The 15,243-nt window shown below is 66.3% G+C and overlaps 1 protein-coding gene and 1 long non-coding RNA gene across 3 annotated transcripts in view; one reads left to right on the top strand and one right to left on the bottom strand.

Moving 5' to 3' along the window:
* Window positions 1-2,211: 2,211 nt before the first annotated feature.
* The window catches only part of LAMA5 (laminin subunit alpha 5), a 51,427-nt gene continuing 38,395 nt past the window's right edge, over window positions 2,212-15,243 (top strand). For both annotated transcript variants that reach the window (XM_078057356.1, XM_036105322.2), the window contains exons 1-2: window positions 2,212-2,565; window positions 7,011-7,163. In XM_078057356.1, coding sequence (XP_077913482.1) covers window positions 2,257-2,565; window positions 7,011-7,163 — 462 coding nt within the window. In that variant the 5' untranslated portion in view covers window positions 2,212-2,256. The remainder of the gene's footprint in view (window positions 2,566-7,010; window positions 7,164-15,243) is intronic.
* On the bottom strand, window positions 9,087-13,516 carry LOC144379180 (uncharacterized). Its single transcript, XR_013441550.1, has 3 exons — window positions 12,314-13,516; window positions 10,905-11,303; window positions 9,087-10,307 (listed from the first exon to the last, which is right to left on the bottom strand). It is a non-coding gene; the product is annotated as an uncharacterized LOC144379180 (long non-coding RNA).

The raw sequence follows: 15,243 nt of genomic DNA, 5'->3' as shown, positions 1-15,243 counted from the left end.
TCTTCATCCTCCACACTGCCCCCTCCCTGGGCACCCCAGCTGGCGTGGGCATAGGGTGGGCACATTCTCCCCTGCCCACTTCACCCCCCACCCTCCCAGCCACCAGTTGCTCCCAGGGCAGCTGTCTGCTGGGAAGCAGCTAGCCCTGGATTAACCCTCCCCACACCGGGTGCCCTGGCTGACTCGGCACATTCTCTGGCAGCCACCCCTCCCTCCTGCCTGCTCTGTGCCCTCGGATGGCAGAGGCCTGGCCGCTAGGGGGCTCAAAGGGCTCCTGCCCACCACCTCTGCCCATTGCCGCCCCCCCCATGTTGGGAAGCTGACCTGGGGTGGGGGTGGGGGTGGGAGGGTCCCCAGCCTCCAGCCCTCAGACTACCAGGGTCCAGAGCGTGGTGCAGTGATGTGTGCAATGGGGTGACCTCTGGGCAGTAGGGAGGACAGGGTGGGGGCAGGTCAAATTCCCATCTGGGAACTCTGCTACTGCCCAGAGGTGGCTCTCCGTCTGTCCCTTGCAAGGGATCATAAATTAGCTCTTGAGCTGGCCTGTCTGCTTGGGGATTCCAGATTACTCCAGGTCTCCCGCCCACCCTCTGGGCCAGCCCCTCCCCGACTCAAAACTTCTCCTACGAAGTAACTGCCTCTTTTTGCCCTCCCCCAGGTGGAAGTTACAAAATCGTGGAGGACTGGAGGGGTGGAGGGAGGGTCATCCTCACTGCCTATGTCCCAAGGGGCCACCCGGCTCCCTTGAGATATAGGATTTGCCGGCGGCCAGGGCCAGCCAGAAGGATGTGAATGGTAGTGCACCCTCCCACAACAGCTGCCGCAGGACCCCCCCAGGACCAGCTGGCCACCCTGCACTCATTCTACCCATGACCCAGGACTGCCCAGGGGGCCCCACGTGGGACGTACACCCAGCTGGCCTGGCTCAGAGAATGGGGGGGAGCTGCCAGCCCAGCAGCTGCACACCAGCCCCCCCCCCACCCCCCAGGCTCCCCGTGAGGCTGATTTGGGCCAGGAGCCAGAGGGGAGGAGGAGACCCAGTGGCCACAGCCACCCAAACGCAGAAACAGCTGGGACACAACCCTGAGCTCTGGCCTCTAGGTCCTGTGTCATTTCCCAAGCATCCTCCAGCGAGAGCGGCGGGGGGGGGGGGGGGGGGGTGCTGCCCAGCAGGGGGAGTAGCCCTGAGCAGGGAGGGCTTGGAGGGCAGAAGATGGTGGCGTCACAGTGCTCCAAAGCACAGGTACTTCAGAGGCACAAGGGCAGGCTCCCAGCTGACCTGCTACACGGCAGGTGCTCAGTGGAAGTCCTTTGCAGCCCATCTGCCCGGCACCCTCAGGGTTCTGAGCATCCTCCCTTTGCCACAGGGGCCCCGCAGTGGGGACCTGTGTCCGGTGCCTCCGGATCCACTTCCCTATTTTAGAATATTTAAAAGCCAAGTCTGGTACAGGTGGGAGCTAGCAGGGTTGAATTTGACCTGACTGCCCCAGAGGCGCATGGGGTCCGCAATCCAGGTCTTTCTATCCCTCTGTAGTTTGGACTGCCTCTAGGGCCCCCACCCATGGCCACTAAGGGCTGGCAAGGGCGCACCTTCTCCACCTGCAGAAAGAGGCAGATATGGGGGGGGTGGCAGTATAAGGGGAGAAAAACCAAACACAGGGAGAGAGGAGAGAGGCCGCACCGGGTCTGCGGAGGTCACGCCATCAAGTCCCAGGGAACCAAGCGTCCAGGCTCCAGTGGGGCAGTCGCTCTGGACACGGAGCCGGTTCTGGGGTGGCGGGGTGGGAACCGGCTGGGCTCTTGGTGAGGCAGACGGCCAGCCTGGCCGCCGGACAAGCCTGCCTGACTTTTCGCCGCAGCGCCTGTCCCCGGGCCGCCGGGGGCGCTCGGCCGCCAAGAGGTGCCCAAAGTTAGGGAAACAAAGAGCTGAGCCGCCAGGCTGGGAAGAGCGGCCCGGGCGCCCGGAACCCGGGGCGCCGCTCGGGACCGGGAGCCACGCCCTGGGGGGTCGCAGTCGGGCCGCGTTCCCACGCCTGGCCCGGGGCCAGCAGGTGCCCCTTCCGGGAGGCCGGCGGCGGCAGGGGTCCGAAGGGTTAAGGCCACCGGCCGCCCCTCCCCCGCCCCCTCCCCGGGGCGCGGGGCTCGGGCGCCCGGGCGGGCCGGGGCGGGGCCTGACGTCCGAGGCGGGGCGAGCGGGCCGGCAGCCGCCGCACTCCCGCCGGGCTCCCGCGGCGCCGCGGTCCCCGGAGCTGGAAGATGGCGAAGCTGGGCGCGCGGCTCCGCGCGGGGAGCGCACGGCGCGCGGCCGGGCCCCACCGGGGCCCCGGGCCGCTGCTCCTGGTCGGCCTGGCGCTGCTGAGCGCCGCGCGGGCGCGGGGGTCGGCGGACGGCGGCTTCAGCCTGCACCCGCCCTACTTCAACCTGGCCGAGGGCGCCCGCATCGCCGCCTCGGCCACCTGCGGCGAGGAGGCCCCTGCGCGCGGCGCCCCGCGCCCCACCGAGGACCTCTACTGCAAGCTGGTGGGCGGCCCTGTGGCGGGCGGGGACCCCAACCAGACCATCCAGGTGAGCGCGGGCCGGGGCTGGGTGGCCGCGGGGCGGGCGGGGTGGCGAGGACGCCGTCGCGGGGACGCGGGCGCCGGGGAGGGACTTGGCTGGGAGCGCCCAGGTACGGAGCGAAGCCCGCGCGATCCGTCCCGTCGCCCTGGTTCCGCATTTCGGGAAACGGAAGGGACCCCAGCCCGGCCTTTCAGGCTCCGCCAGAGAAGTGCGCGTCCCGGGCGACGGTGGCAGGGCGGGAGCGGGGCTGGTGCCCAGTCCCTGGCGGCCCCGAGTCCCGGGATCCCGGCGAGGGCGGGACTTGGCTTCCACCGCCGCTGCGGGGAGGGGGCGGACCCGCTCTGCCTTTCCCAGGGACAGGCTGGAACCTGCCGGCGCGGATGGGACTGGGTTCCTAGAGTTTGGGGCCAGACACTGGAGGCTCTCACTGCCCGTAGCAGAAGGTTGAAGTGGTTCCCTCTGGGGATCTAGGGACATGGTGGGACCCTCAAGGGGTGTGTGTGTGTATGTGGAGGGCAAACAATGGTATTTTTAACTGGAGTTGGGAACACAGATGCAAATCCTGGGCCGCATCTCTGCCCCGCAGGTGGTGGGTCTGTCGGCTTCAGTCTCCCTGAGGAGATGGGGTTTCAACCCCCAGGACCTTCCGGAGGCAGGCCCACCGAGCCATGAGTCTGTGGGTGGGGAACGGGTTCAGTGGCACCAACTGGCACGGACACCTGACCAAGAAGGCAGGGCTGCGAAGACTCTCTGGACTTAGGTTGAGGATCCTGTGAGGTCGCTTGGCCACCCTTGGAGGGGGATAGGGTCTGCTCCAGGGACTCCTTGACACCCCATGGTAGGCTGGTCTTCCTACCCCTGCTGAGCCTTAGGGAGAGTGGGGGCCCCAAGGCAGTTGTAACCTGAGTCACCACAGTCCTGGTGGAAGAGGCAGGGGGAGGGGAGGGCGGCAGTTAGAGGTGGATTAGCCCTGGTGGGTGATGAATGGAGGAGCCTCAGCTGGGCCCACCCAGCACTGCCCTAGGCCCTCCCCTGGGGGGAGGAGCTGAGAGGGGGCACTGGTGCCACAGAACCATCCTGCCATGGAAGCTCACCTCCCTTGGGCTTCTGGGCTCACCTGTGTGCTCTCCCCTGTGCCCAGCACAGCTGATAGAAGGGGTGTCAAGCCCATGTTTCAGATAGGGAAACTGAGGCCCGGAGAGCTGTACTGTGGACACCTGCTGAAAGCCCCACAGCCAGGCTGGGATCTGGTGCGGTCGAGCAGTGAGAACCTGTCCCTGCCACAGGCCCTTGGCACATCTGATTGATGTGCAAAGGGGCTGGGTGGCAGGAAGGAGCTTGTGTGGGGGTGTCCAGAGCTGCCCCAGAGCTGTCCCAGAGGGCCCGGCTGAGTACTCGATGCCCCTGTTCCCGGCACGTTTGGTTCCCCCCCCCAGAAGTCCTCGAAGCTACCCGATCCCTGGTCTTTGTTGCTCCCTTACTGTGCTTAAAGGAGCCGTCTGGGGGCCCGGGGCAGAGCCCCTTTCCTCTGCTCCGTAGCAGTGCGCTTTCTCTCCCTGGGCCTCAGGCTCCTCGTCTGCAAAATGGGCATGAGAGCTGCTTCACCTGAGGTTGGGAGCATGGCCTGAGGAGCCTGGGAAGCCATCGTTTACGTAGCGAGGCCGACACGCATGGTGTCACGTGGGAGGGAGCCGACCTGAGTGAGCCCTGGCGGCCCTGCCCCCACAGCTCGGACCCCACAGGGTCTGGCAAGAGAGAGGCGGAAGCTTCCCTTTGAGCGTCTGGAGCACCCCTGGTCTGAGGCTGCCGGTGTGCTAGAAGCCCCTTGGCCCAAGGGATGCAAGCTGCACAGCCGTGTGGCCCAGGCTGAGTCCCTGGCCCGGCCACTGCCTCTGTCCTCTCTAGCTGCCCTGGCCTTCGAATGGGCTGGTGAGGGGGCCTTGCCTATATGCCCCGTCTGGAGCCGAGCTGCTGGGGGCAGGAGGTGCCAGGCAGGTGATGCCCACCTTCTCTCTGTCCTAAGAGCTCAGTCTTGGGCTAGCATGGGCGTTGGGTCGCAGGATGTGAGGCCCGAGCCTGGGGGCTGGCAGCTCCCAGGGCCCCTGGAGGAGACAGACGAGGCCTGCTGGTGTCTGGGCGAGGTGGGCCTGGAGGCAGCTGGAGCAGGCAGAGGGCAATGGGAGCGTTCCAGCCCTGTGGCCTCAGGTGGGCATTGCAGGAATTCCGGGTTGGCCCTGGGCCCCGCAGGGGAAGTCGGGGGCTCAGCTGCCGGCATGGTGACTCACGGGGAGGGGACGTCCTTATCGTTGCTCCCTATTTCCTCACTCTGTTCCTGGCAGGACCCTCTGCAGCAGAGGGTGGAGGGAGTCTGGTTTCCCCAGCACTGTACACTGTGAGCCAAAGCCAGGCAGACAGGCCGGCCGGGAGGCCCACATCACCGAGAAGCGTCCACTGTAGCCTTTTGTGGGGACTAGAGTCACCTCTGTTTGACTCTCTGGGTGGGCCTGAGCAGAAACTTTCCTGGGCCCCCTTGACCCAGCTTCCTCCTGGGCTTGCGGGGCGGGGGGGGGGGGGGTGCATCTGACCACAGGCAGCCTTTTTTGGAAGGCCCACACCAACTCAGCCAGGTGGCCCTGCCCACCTCTTCTAAGAAGGCCCCCTACCACCCTCGGCCCCGCCAGGCCCCTGATGCCTTACACCTATGTTTGTGGTGCTTTCAGTGATCCCTTGGGCCCCCTCCTCTGTTTACCCACTGGGAGCTCCCACCGGCCCTGGGAGCCAGAGCCTTGGCTTCTAGTTTGGGGGTCCCCATTTGAGCTAGGCGGTAGAACTTTTCTGAGTGTCCCCTACTGCTCCAGTCCCTAGGTATGGCAGCCCTGGGGGTGGGCTCAGAGGCACAGTACAGAGTGAAGCAGTTGTCCCCCCACCCCCCCAGCTCTGGGCCCTGGGCGGGGTCAGTAAATAGAAGATCACTAGTAGCCGGAGAATTTCAGGTCTCTGTGATAGGATAAAGAAAGCAGGGCATGCACGGGGGTCAGCAGGTTAGCTGCTTGGGTGGTCTGGAGCTCCGGGGCCCCTGCGGAGGAGGTGACATGTGAGCTGAGACAGGACAAGAGATGAGAGTCCAGGGCCCACTGGCCGGAACAGGGTCTGAGACAGGGTGGCCCGGAGCACCTAGCACAAGGGGTCCCGGGAGCCTGCTGGGTGGGAGGCGGGGTGCGCAGGTCCAGTGCATTGGGTCCCACCAGCCCGAGCACACAGCAGAAGCGTGGGGCAAACCCCCGTTTGTGAGGCTTGGGGGCTCTCCGTGGCTGCCAGGCCTGGGAGTGGGGGAGCAAGGGATCTCCCACGCTCCCACCTCCAACTCCTAGGACAAGGTCTGGCCCCCTGGGAGGTTGGGAGGGGTGGGGCAGCCACATTTCCCAGACACAGCCTCTGGGGCCTCAGTCGATGCCAAGTCCCAGAGGGCTGCCTTTGTGTGCCGAGGGATGGCAGGTCTGGTTTCCTCCGGGGTGGGGGTTGGGCCTGCCCTCAGCCAGCGGCCAGCATCCAGCTCTGCCCCCCTGCCCCCCATGCCCCCAGCACCTGCTCCTCCCTGACAGGGACGCCTCTGTGCCCCCAAAGGACAGGCCCCTAGCAGGTGGCTGGACCGGGACAGAAGCAGCTGCCAGGCCCCACGTGGGATCCATTAATCTTGCTGTGGCCAAGGCAGGTGCCATCCCCACTCCTCGGATGGGGACACTGAGGCTCATGGTGCCGTGACTTGGCCTGGTCCCAGGGCTCGGAAGCGGCAGAGCCAGGAGGTCCAGGCCTCGCCTAGCGTCTGCCCACACACCTCCACTCTGGGGCCTCTCCCTGCAGGCCCCCGGAATGGCTTAATTCCGTCTCTCTGGAGACCCTAATCCAGGCTCTGGGTGAGAGCCTGACAGGAGGGTTGTGCGGGAGGGGCCAGAGGAGCTGGGGAGGCGGTTTGGCCAGCCGGACCCCTCCCTGCCCTGATGCTCCCGGGCCTTCCGTCCGGGGACTGTGACCCCCCCCAGACCGGCTCTCTTTCCCTCTCGGCTCCAGCTCCGTTGGACTTTGTGTCCCGTGCTGCCCGCTTCCTCCTGGCCCCAGGCCCCACATGGGTCACCCCTCTGTCTGGAACGCACCCCCCACTTGCAGTGTAGGCCTCAGACACCACCTCCTCAGAGAGGCCCATGGGGATTTTCCCACCTAAAGAGGGTGCCCTTCTTCCCCGCTCTCCTGTTTCCTCCGTGAGGGGTGTGACCGTCCCCCCCGGGAGCCGAGCCCCCGAGCCCAGAGCGCAGTAAGCACTCAATACGTGCTTGCCGAGCGAGCAGGGGGATGGCAGGTGAGGGTCGGCAGGCTGGGGGTGTGGCGGGCGGGAGGGTGACCGGAGGGGCGGGGCGCCAGCCCCCGGGGCCGCCTGACCGCGCCCTCCCCCACAGGGCCAGTACTGCGACATCTGCACGGCCGCCAACAGCAACAGGGCGCACCCCGTGAGCAACGCCATCGACGGCACGGAGCGCTGGTGGCAGAGCCCGCCGCTGTCCCGGGGACTGGAGTACAACGAGGTCAACGTCACCCTGGACCTGGGCCAGGTAGGGTCGTCTGCAGCGGTGGCCGTGCGGCCCGCAGGGAGCTGCGGGTGGCAGGCCCGGCGCGGACAGAGGCGTGGCCGTGGGCACCTTCTGTGTGTTCCCTCAGCACCCCTGCAGCACGCAGGGGGAGAGGAGGACGGGAGGGGGCTTCCCAGAGGTCACAGTTAGGGCCAGGGGACAGCTTGGAGGCCGGCCCAGATGCTGGGAGGCCCTGGTGTTTACTTGGAGGAATTCCTTCGCCTGGAGCCTGGTGCTGCCTGGCGGCTGTGGGAGGGGCCCGGACGGTGGGGGAGGCGCTGGGGTGGACATTCCTGGCATACCTGTGCCGTGGAGGCCACCTTGGGGTCAGGTGCGCCTGCTCAGGCCACAGCTCTGTGCTCTCCTTGGCCTTTGAAGCCCCGGCGCAGGGGGCAGGGGGGCAGGCATTTCTCAGTGACCGATGAGCCCCGCCTGTGGGATCTGGGTGGGGACAGGCTCTGTCCTGCTCCGTGGGGGACTTTGCCAGGCCTTGGTGACCCGCCTGTGAGAAGGGCCAGCAGTCCTGTTGCCACTGGGGCTGTGGTAGGGGCGGGTAGAGGGGGCTGAGCCTGCTTGGGGTCCTGGCTACAAGGTGGATCCTGCCGGAACCCTACTGTTCATGGTGGCTGTCTTGCCACCGTCCTGGGGTGCGACCTGGTGGGTGTCTGCTCCTTGCCGAACCCCGTCCCGCTATCACCCTGACGATGTTAGAGAGGTGGGGAAGTGGCTGGAAGGGCAGGCCCCGGGGGCAGAGTTGGGGTGCTCTGTTGGGGTTCCTCCTGCCCCCAGCCTGGAGGCCTGCAGGCCTGGCCCAGGGGGAGGTGGGCAGTGAGGGGAGTGGGTTCAGGTCCCAAACGGCCACATTATCTGTTGTGCCCTAGGGAGAAGTAGCCACGTGCAGGGGGAAGAGCTGGGCTGGGGGCGGGGTGGACTGGGGAGGGGGCTCCCCCGAATGGGCTCCCTGCCTCGGGGTCCGCCGGGCCGCTCCACTTCCCTTCAGCTCACTGGGTTCTGATCACATCTGTGCTCTCCTGTCCCCTGGAGGGGGTCTGGGAGGGACGTCAGAAGCCCTGGGGGGCCCGTGGGAGGGACGATGTGCTGAGCTGGAGGGTTCTTTCTGCCTCCCCTCCTCCTGCGTGGGACAGACCTGGGGGGGAGGGCCCCTAGCAGGTGCACGGTGACACTGTCTCCATCGCAACGCCAGGGTGGCCGCAGAGCAGGGGGGCACGAGGCTCCCCCCGGGGTGCAGTGAGTGGGGCTGAGGAGGGGCTCGGACAGCGCCCCGCCCCACACCCCACAGCTCTGCCCGCGTGGGGCTCTGTGGCCCCTGGGCTCCACATCTGTGAAACGGGCCAGAGTTGAGGCAGCTGGCAATACATTTGTTTTGTGCACTGGTGGTTCCAGGCCAGTGAGAGGGTGTCACTGCATATCCTGACTCTCCAAGCCTCAGTTTCCCCAACTGTGAAATGACAGAGGGGACACGAGTCCTTTCCAGCTGTGTTTGCAGGGACAGAGGCTCACCCATCCACAGAGCAGTACTCCTCTCTCTCCCTCCGCCACCCTTCCTCCCTTTTTTCCGCCCACCCACCCTCCCTCTGACCCACCGCGACCCACCCACCCCTTCCCCCCTCCCTCCCCTCTACTGCCAGTGGGTGAATCCACCGAAGCCCCAGTCTTGGTCTGACCGAGGGGCTGCCAGCTTGGATGGGGTGGGGGAGGGGAGGACACGGACTGCCCACTACCGGGCAGCGCACATGGACCTGGTTTCTAGCTTTTATTTTTTTTTCTTTTTAAGATACTATTTATTTATTTATTTGACAGACAGAGACACAGTGAGAGAGGGAACACAAGCAGGGGGAGTGGGAGAGGGAGAAGCGGGCTTCCCGCCGAGCAGGGAGCGCAGGGAGCGCGATGCGGGGCTCGACCCCAGGACCCTGGGACCATGACCTGGGCCGAAGGCAGACGCTTAACGACTGAACCACCCCGGTGCCCCACGGGTTTCTAGCTTTATGGGTGAGAGAAATCTCTTTCTTGGGCATGTTTCCCTGAGGAGATGGAATCCCCGAGGAAATTCCCACGTTCACCACCACTCTCCTGGAAACGGAGCTCATTCCTCCCTGAGCCACAGAGCAGCAACTGGGTCCCGTGGACGGGTGCCCCTGCTTCCTCAGGGTGGGGGTGGAGGCCAGGCCCTGCCATTGGTGCCCCGTTGGGGAGCCCCACGTAGGGTAGAAGGAGTACCCGTGAGGGCTCTGGAGGGTGGAGGCTGCAGGGGCTGCAGCACCAGGGACGTGTCTGGGGGCCTAGGACGTGGCCCTCACAGTGACCTGGGGTCTGAGCCCTTTTTTTTTTTTTTTAAGATTTTATTTATTTATTTGACAGAGAGACACAGCGAGAGAGGGAACACAAGCAGGGGGAATAGAAGAGGGAGAAGCAGGCTTCCCGCAGAGCAGGGAGCCCGATGCGGGGCTCGATCCCAGGACCCCGGGACCATGACCTGAGCCGAAGGCAGACGCTTAACGACTGAGCCACCCAGGCGCCCCTGGGGTGTGAGCCCTTAAGAGCTCCTTGTCTGGGGAGGTCCTGAGGATGTCCCCAGGGCAGGACCCTCTGAGCCCACTCTCTGGTGCAGATGGGGTGACAGGCTGAACCAGAGCAGCCTGGCCAAGCTAGCACGGCCCAAGGGGTCCTGGCTGCGTACCGGGTTTTCCCACTTTGGGACTCGGCAGTCCTTGGCGGCCTGGGCCCTGGGGTGGGGCTGGGCTTCCGCAAGGAAGCCAGGCTGAGCGGGCCGCGGGTCTGGGCACACCCCCTGTGGCGGGCTGTCAGCAGCCTTTGTTCTGGGACCTGGAGCGGATACCCTGGGAAGGGGGAGGAGGCGGCTGGCACTGGGCATCAGGAGGCCTTCCTGCCCCCGGGAGAACTGAGAAAGGGGGCAGGTGGGCTGCAGGCCTGGTGGCGGGGCACGGAGCTGGTGGGGCATGATCCCGGCGGTGTCCGTCTGTCTGGGGGCATGGGAGCCCCACGGGGCTTCTGTGAGCCTGCTGCCTCTTGCCCTGAGTCACCTCTCATCCCCTGATGGTCTTTCCCATCTTGCAGTAGGCAGGGGACAGTGGGATCCTCTTCCTTCCCATTTGGCAGATGGAGAAAGTGAGGTTCCATGAATAAAGTCCTGGCTGGGAAGGGCACAGGGGGGCCCAAGCCTTGGCTCCCTGTCCTGCTTGCATGGTGGACCTTGGCCTCCGGGAACCCTCAGACCTGAGAGAACCAAGCTGTTGGTCTGACATTGCTGGGCACGAGCCTCAGAAGTGGGTCTCCTCTGGAGGGATGCAGGAGGGCTCCCCCGCTGGTGGTTTCCCGAGTCCCAGTGGCCTGCCTGGGGGTCCTCCCAGCCTCCCGCCAGCCTGAGGCTCCCCCTTCCCTGTGCCCAGGGCAGTGTGGGTATTGTTTCTGACAGCCCGGCTCAGGCTGCACCGCAGGGGAGGTCCTGGCTCAGGTGCCCTGCCCCCACTGGGGGCTCTGCTATGGGGTCTCAAGGAGCTAGGCAGAGATAGCTGGGGCTTGCTGTGGGGAGAGACCCCTCCCTTTCCAGATAGCCCTCTGGGGCCTGCCATGGAGGAGGGATTCCCCCCAGCAAACCCCTCCCTTTCCTCCCACTGCAGCCACACTGCCCAGATCTGGCTTCAGGTGGGGAACGCTGACCCCTCCCAGCTGTGTTCTTACCTGTGATGGGGCAGGTCAGCCCATGTCTCAGCCCTGCGAGGCCACGAGGAAGGGTATGGCGGGGCTAGCAGTGCAGAGGGGGGCCAGGGTCCAGCGTCGGGGTATAGGCTGGGGTGGTTGGGTGTGAGGCCAAAAGCGTTGAGGACTAGAAATGCCAGGGTCCAGAGGCTGTGCCCTCCCTGGGGGACAGTGGGGGACAGGGAGGACACCAGCTGCCACCACCCACCAGACAGGGGAACTGAGGACAAAGCTTTGGCACAGCTACTGACCATTGGCGGTGAACCCTACCTGGGCACTTGGGGAAACTGAGCCAGTGTGGTGCTGGTCTCCAGAGGAGATGCTGGGCTTGGTCACAGCCCGGCCATATGGGCTGTGCCCCCTGGGCTGTTTCGTCTCTGACTGTGGGGAGGAGAGCTCCTGCGTGTGGGCCTTGTGCCTCGGCAAGGGCCCCAGAACACACTGGCTGCTTCGGCTGTCCGGGTCCCCGGCAGCTCTGCCCTGCCCGCCCCAGGTCTGGGCAGCTTGCCCTCAGAGGCCAGCCAGCTCAGGGCTCCCCGGGCAGGCACCCTGCTCCCACTGGCCCGGCTTGCTGGCCCGGCTGGGTGCTTGGCCTTGTGGCCAGCGCCCTGGGGGTGTCCGCGGGGTTGTTCAGGGGAAGTGGCAGGAAGTATGGCCGAGGCTGGCCAGGCTCTGGCTATGGAGCCCCACAGCCAGGACAGGTGCGGGGGCTGGACCGGACATGGGCTCCCTGGGGGAGGACACTGAGGGGTCCTGGTGGCATCCCTGGGGTAGACGCCCCCTTCTCCAGTATGGGCCCCGCCTTTCCTCATGAGAATGAGCAGGACCCTTTGCTCAGAGGACATGGGGCCAGAGGGGCCACCCACGCTCAGGCCTGGGGGCCATTTGTCGCCAACCCTGTGCATCTCATCACTGACCCGCTTGCCCGCAGCTGTCCTGGCACGCTCATCTCTACTCACACTGGACACACGCACCTCCCCGCCACCTCCTATGTCCCCCCCCAGACCCTGGCGGCCCCCAAAGCCTCCTGTTCTCTGTGTTTAAACAAACCCCACGCGTTGGTCTCCAGCAATACCACTCACCAAGACTAAACTGTTTAGGTTTGGGGGCTCCCCTGGGGATAAACTCTACTTCCTGAGGCCCACGGTCGACCATCTGGCCTGACCCGGGCCAGGCTTCAGGGAGGAGGGGACGCGGCAGGGAGCTCTGGGCCGGGGACCCGAGACAGCCCCTGGCGGTGGGGGTCTTGGAATAGCCACAGGCCCAGCGCTGGCGAGGTGCTGAGCCACGCGGGACATTCGCCCTCCGCTCTCGCTGGTGGGGTCCTGCACACCCGTCAGGGGTCCTCCCACCCCCCAGTCCCCGAAGGTCTCCCCCACTGCTCTGCCCACCTGTGCGGCAGGCGCCCCGACCGGCAGAGCGCTGAAGCCGCCCTGCATCCTCTGCGTGTCCGTGTTCTGCTCTCCTGGGGCCGTGGCTTTCCACGCCCTGCCCCTCCTGGCTCTGTTTTCAGGCTCCCGATCCTGTTGTGTGGACGTCCATGCTTATTTACCCAGCTGGGGGCTCGAGGAGACACGCCTGCCCTGGCCCGCCGGCCCTGCTCTGCCGTCCGTCCTCACTGTTATCTGTGTTTCCTGATGGGGTCTCTGCTGGGAGGGTGGGCAGGCTGGGGGTGCGGGGCCCTGAGGGTGGGCTCTGGCAGTTTGGGGTGGGGGGGATCCAGGAGGTCTGGGTGCCCCAGTGCTCACTCCAAGGGGAACCCGGACGCCTGGTCTAGGAGGGGCTTCCTGCCTCCGCCCGGCCACAGCCTGGGACCCTGGCGCATCCCGGGAATCGGCATGGGGCCTTGCTTCCTGTGGGGCCGGGGCTGAGTCACAGACTGCCCGGTGATTCACGCCGCCCAGCCCAGCGGATGGGGGGGGCAGGCTCCCTCCCTTCCCCCACTGCCCCCGGGACAGGGGCACGAGGGCCGGCCTGGGTCTTCCCGGCCCCGAGATCGGCTGGGGCAGGGGCGGGGTGTGCCAGCCACGGCCCTCCCTTGGTGATGTGGGTGCCTCAGCCCAAGAGGTTGCTGACCAGCTCTCCCCCCCGCCCCCCTTCCCATCCCTGGGGGCCCCAGAGACCCCCCGCTGGGGTCTGTGGGGGTAATGTATTTCTTTAGCTCTCCGCGTGTCGTCCAGACCCCAGCCCTGCGCGCACACACACCCCCACCCCCACCCCTGCAGCTTCCCTGCCAGGGGGCTGCTAACTCCTGCTTGCCCATCTCCAGGGGTAGGTGGTGTCTGCCTGCTTCGGGCTCTTGAGAGGCACCGTGTCCCGGCCCACACCTCTGCTGTGTTTGCTTCCTACGGCCCCACGTCCCGGGAGCGGAAGCGACAGCCGGGGCCACACAGCCACTGGAGCCTGGAACCCACCCCGGGCCTCCTGCCCTGGCCCCGGCCCCCCTCAGGCAGTGGTCACCGGGGCCTGTCCCCTCCTGGGGAGCCCTGACCCCTGTGCTCAGGCTGGGCGTGGGGCCGGGGGGGCGGGGCCGAGAGGCGGGTCCGGCTGCTGGAGACGTGCCTGCCCCCAAAATAGCCAGATTTTTAAAAATAACTCGGGAGGCTTTTGTTTGGCTTTTGCTTTAAAAGACATTTTTTCCCTTTTGCACAGAACTTTGTAGCAGCGGGAAAGGTCAGCCCCAGTTGGCAGTGGGGCTGAGCAGGCGGGCCGGGGGGCGGGGGCCTGAGTCCAGGGGTCTGCTCGTGCTCCCAGGTCCTGTCCGGGGCAGCTGTGGGGTCCTGGCAGCCGGAACCAGCTGCGGACAGATGGGGAATGCTGGGTGCATGGCTGCCTCCCCTCCAGCCCGGGGCCTTGGGGACAGCCGTTGAGGGCCCCTGTGTGATAGGCGAGGTGGCAGACAGATGGAGGCAGGGGGCTTTCTTTAAGTGTGTCCCAGGGTGCTGTGCACCGGGGCGGACGCTGCCACGCTGCCCTGGTCCTGCCTGATCAGTGCGTTGGAATCAATATTTGTGCAAGTGCTCTCAGCTGGGAAAAATGCGGCCAGCCGCCGACCTGGGGGAGGGACGGAGCTGTCCAGCGGAGGGTGCAGCCTGGTGGCCTCGCTCAGGGAAAGGCGGGGGTGGGTCCCAGGGGGGCTTGGCGGGAACCTTTAATTTCCTTGGGGCCTTTGGTGGGGGCCAAGCTGCTGGCCACCCCCCAAGAGCGGCCTGTGGGCATCTCACACACATCCAGCCCCCCCCACTCCTCGCCCTCCTCCCCCCACCCTTCCTCACAAAGACCCCTCCTGGCATAGGGGCCATCTGAGGTCCTCCCGGGTCTCCCTGGAGCACCTGAGGGCCAGCCAAGGTGCCAGGCTGGGTGTAGGGTCTGTACCCCCAGAGGCTGAAGCCCCTCCCTCGATGGGCAGGGCTAAGTGGACGATGACGTCAGAGCCTGGCTGTGGGTAAATAAGCCTGTGCCCCCCCACCACCCCAGGGAAAGGCAGCTCTTGACTTGAATTGAGCCTGTCTCTGCAAACACCAGGCCTTCTGGGAGGGGCAGGACTCCGAACAGGCGTGTCTCAGGGGCTGGGACCTCCCCCCCACTCCCCATTCTTAGCAGCCTGTGCCCACCTGCCCTCATGGAATCACCACAGCGGCCTCAGGTTGATGGGGGGTGGGGGGCTGACTGTGGGCCTCGGGCAGCCCTGAAGGGGCCCCTTCCCTGTCCTGTGGGGCCCCTATGCTCTGGGCCCAGCCCTGCGGGTCTGGGGCAGCAGGTGCTAGAGAGGACCTGCTCCCAGGTCTGGTGGGGCCCCGCTGAGGGCACAGGGGGCGGCTCGGAGCGTGATGTCACCCCTGAGGCTGGTGCACAGTTCACTGCCTACCTGGGGGTGCCCTTGGGAGGGGGCCTGGGGTGGGGGCTCCCATCTCAGGCCCCCAAGGGGCATGTCTGCCAGCTCTATCCGCCCTTGTCTGGGGCCCCCCACTCGTCTTGAGCGCCTGGCCCTCCCAGTGCAGACTGGGGGTGTCCTGGGCCCCGCTGCTTCCCTGCCTGGGTCTCCTTGGAGCCCAAACATGCCCTGCACAGAGCCCAGCCTGGACAGTGGCCCTGCCTGCTTTGTTGTTCTCTTGGCTCCGGGGCAGAGGGCTGGGGGAGGGGAGGCGCTGGCTGGCCCTCAGAGCCCCAGGGCCTGGAAACCACCGTCCCTGCCCCCAGCCCATCCCCGCCAGTCATCACGTAGGAGGCTGCGGCTGGGGTGGGTGCCCGGATGCCACCCCCGGACGTGTGTGTGCAGGGGAGCAGCAGACATGCACGGCTGGGCGTGTGAGGGTAGCGC

This window comes from Halichoerus grypus, chromosome 10, assembly GCF_964656455.1.
Source record: "Halichoerus grypus chromosome 10, mHalGry1.hap1.1, whole genome shotgun sequence".
In the NCBI taxonomy this organism is placed as follows: domain Eukaryota; kingdom Metazoa; phylum Chordata; class Mammalia; order Carnivora; family Phocidae; genus Halichoerus; species Halichoerus grypus.
Note: the sequence above shows the minus strand (reverse complement) of the source record. Positions and strands in the feature narration are given on the sequence as shown.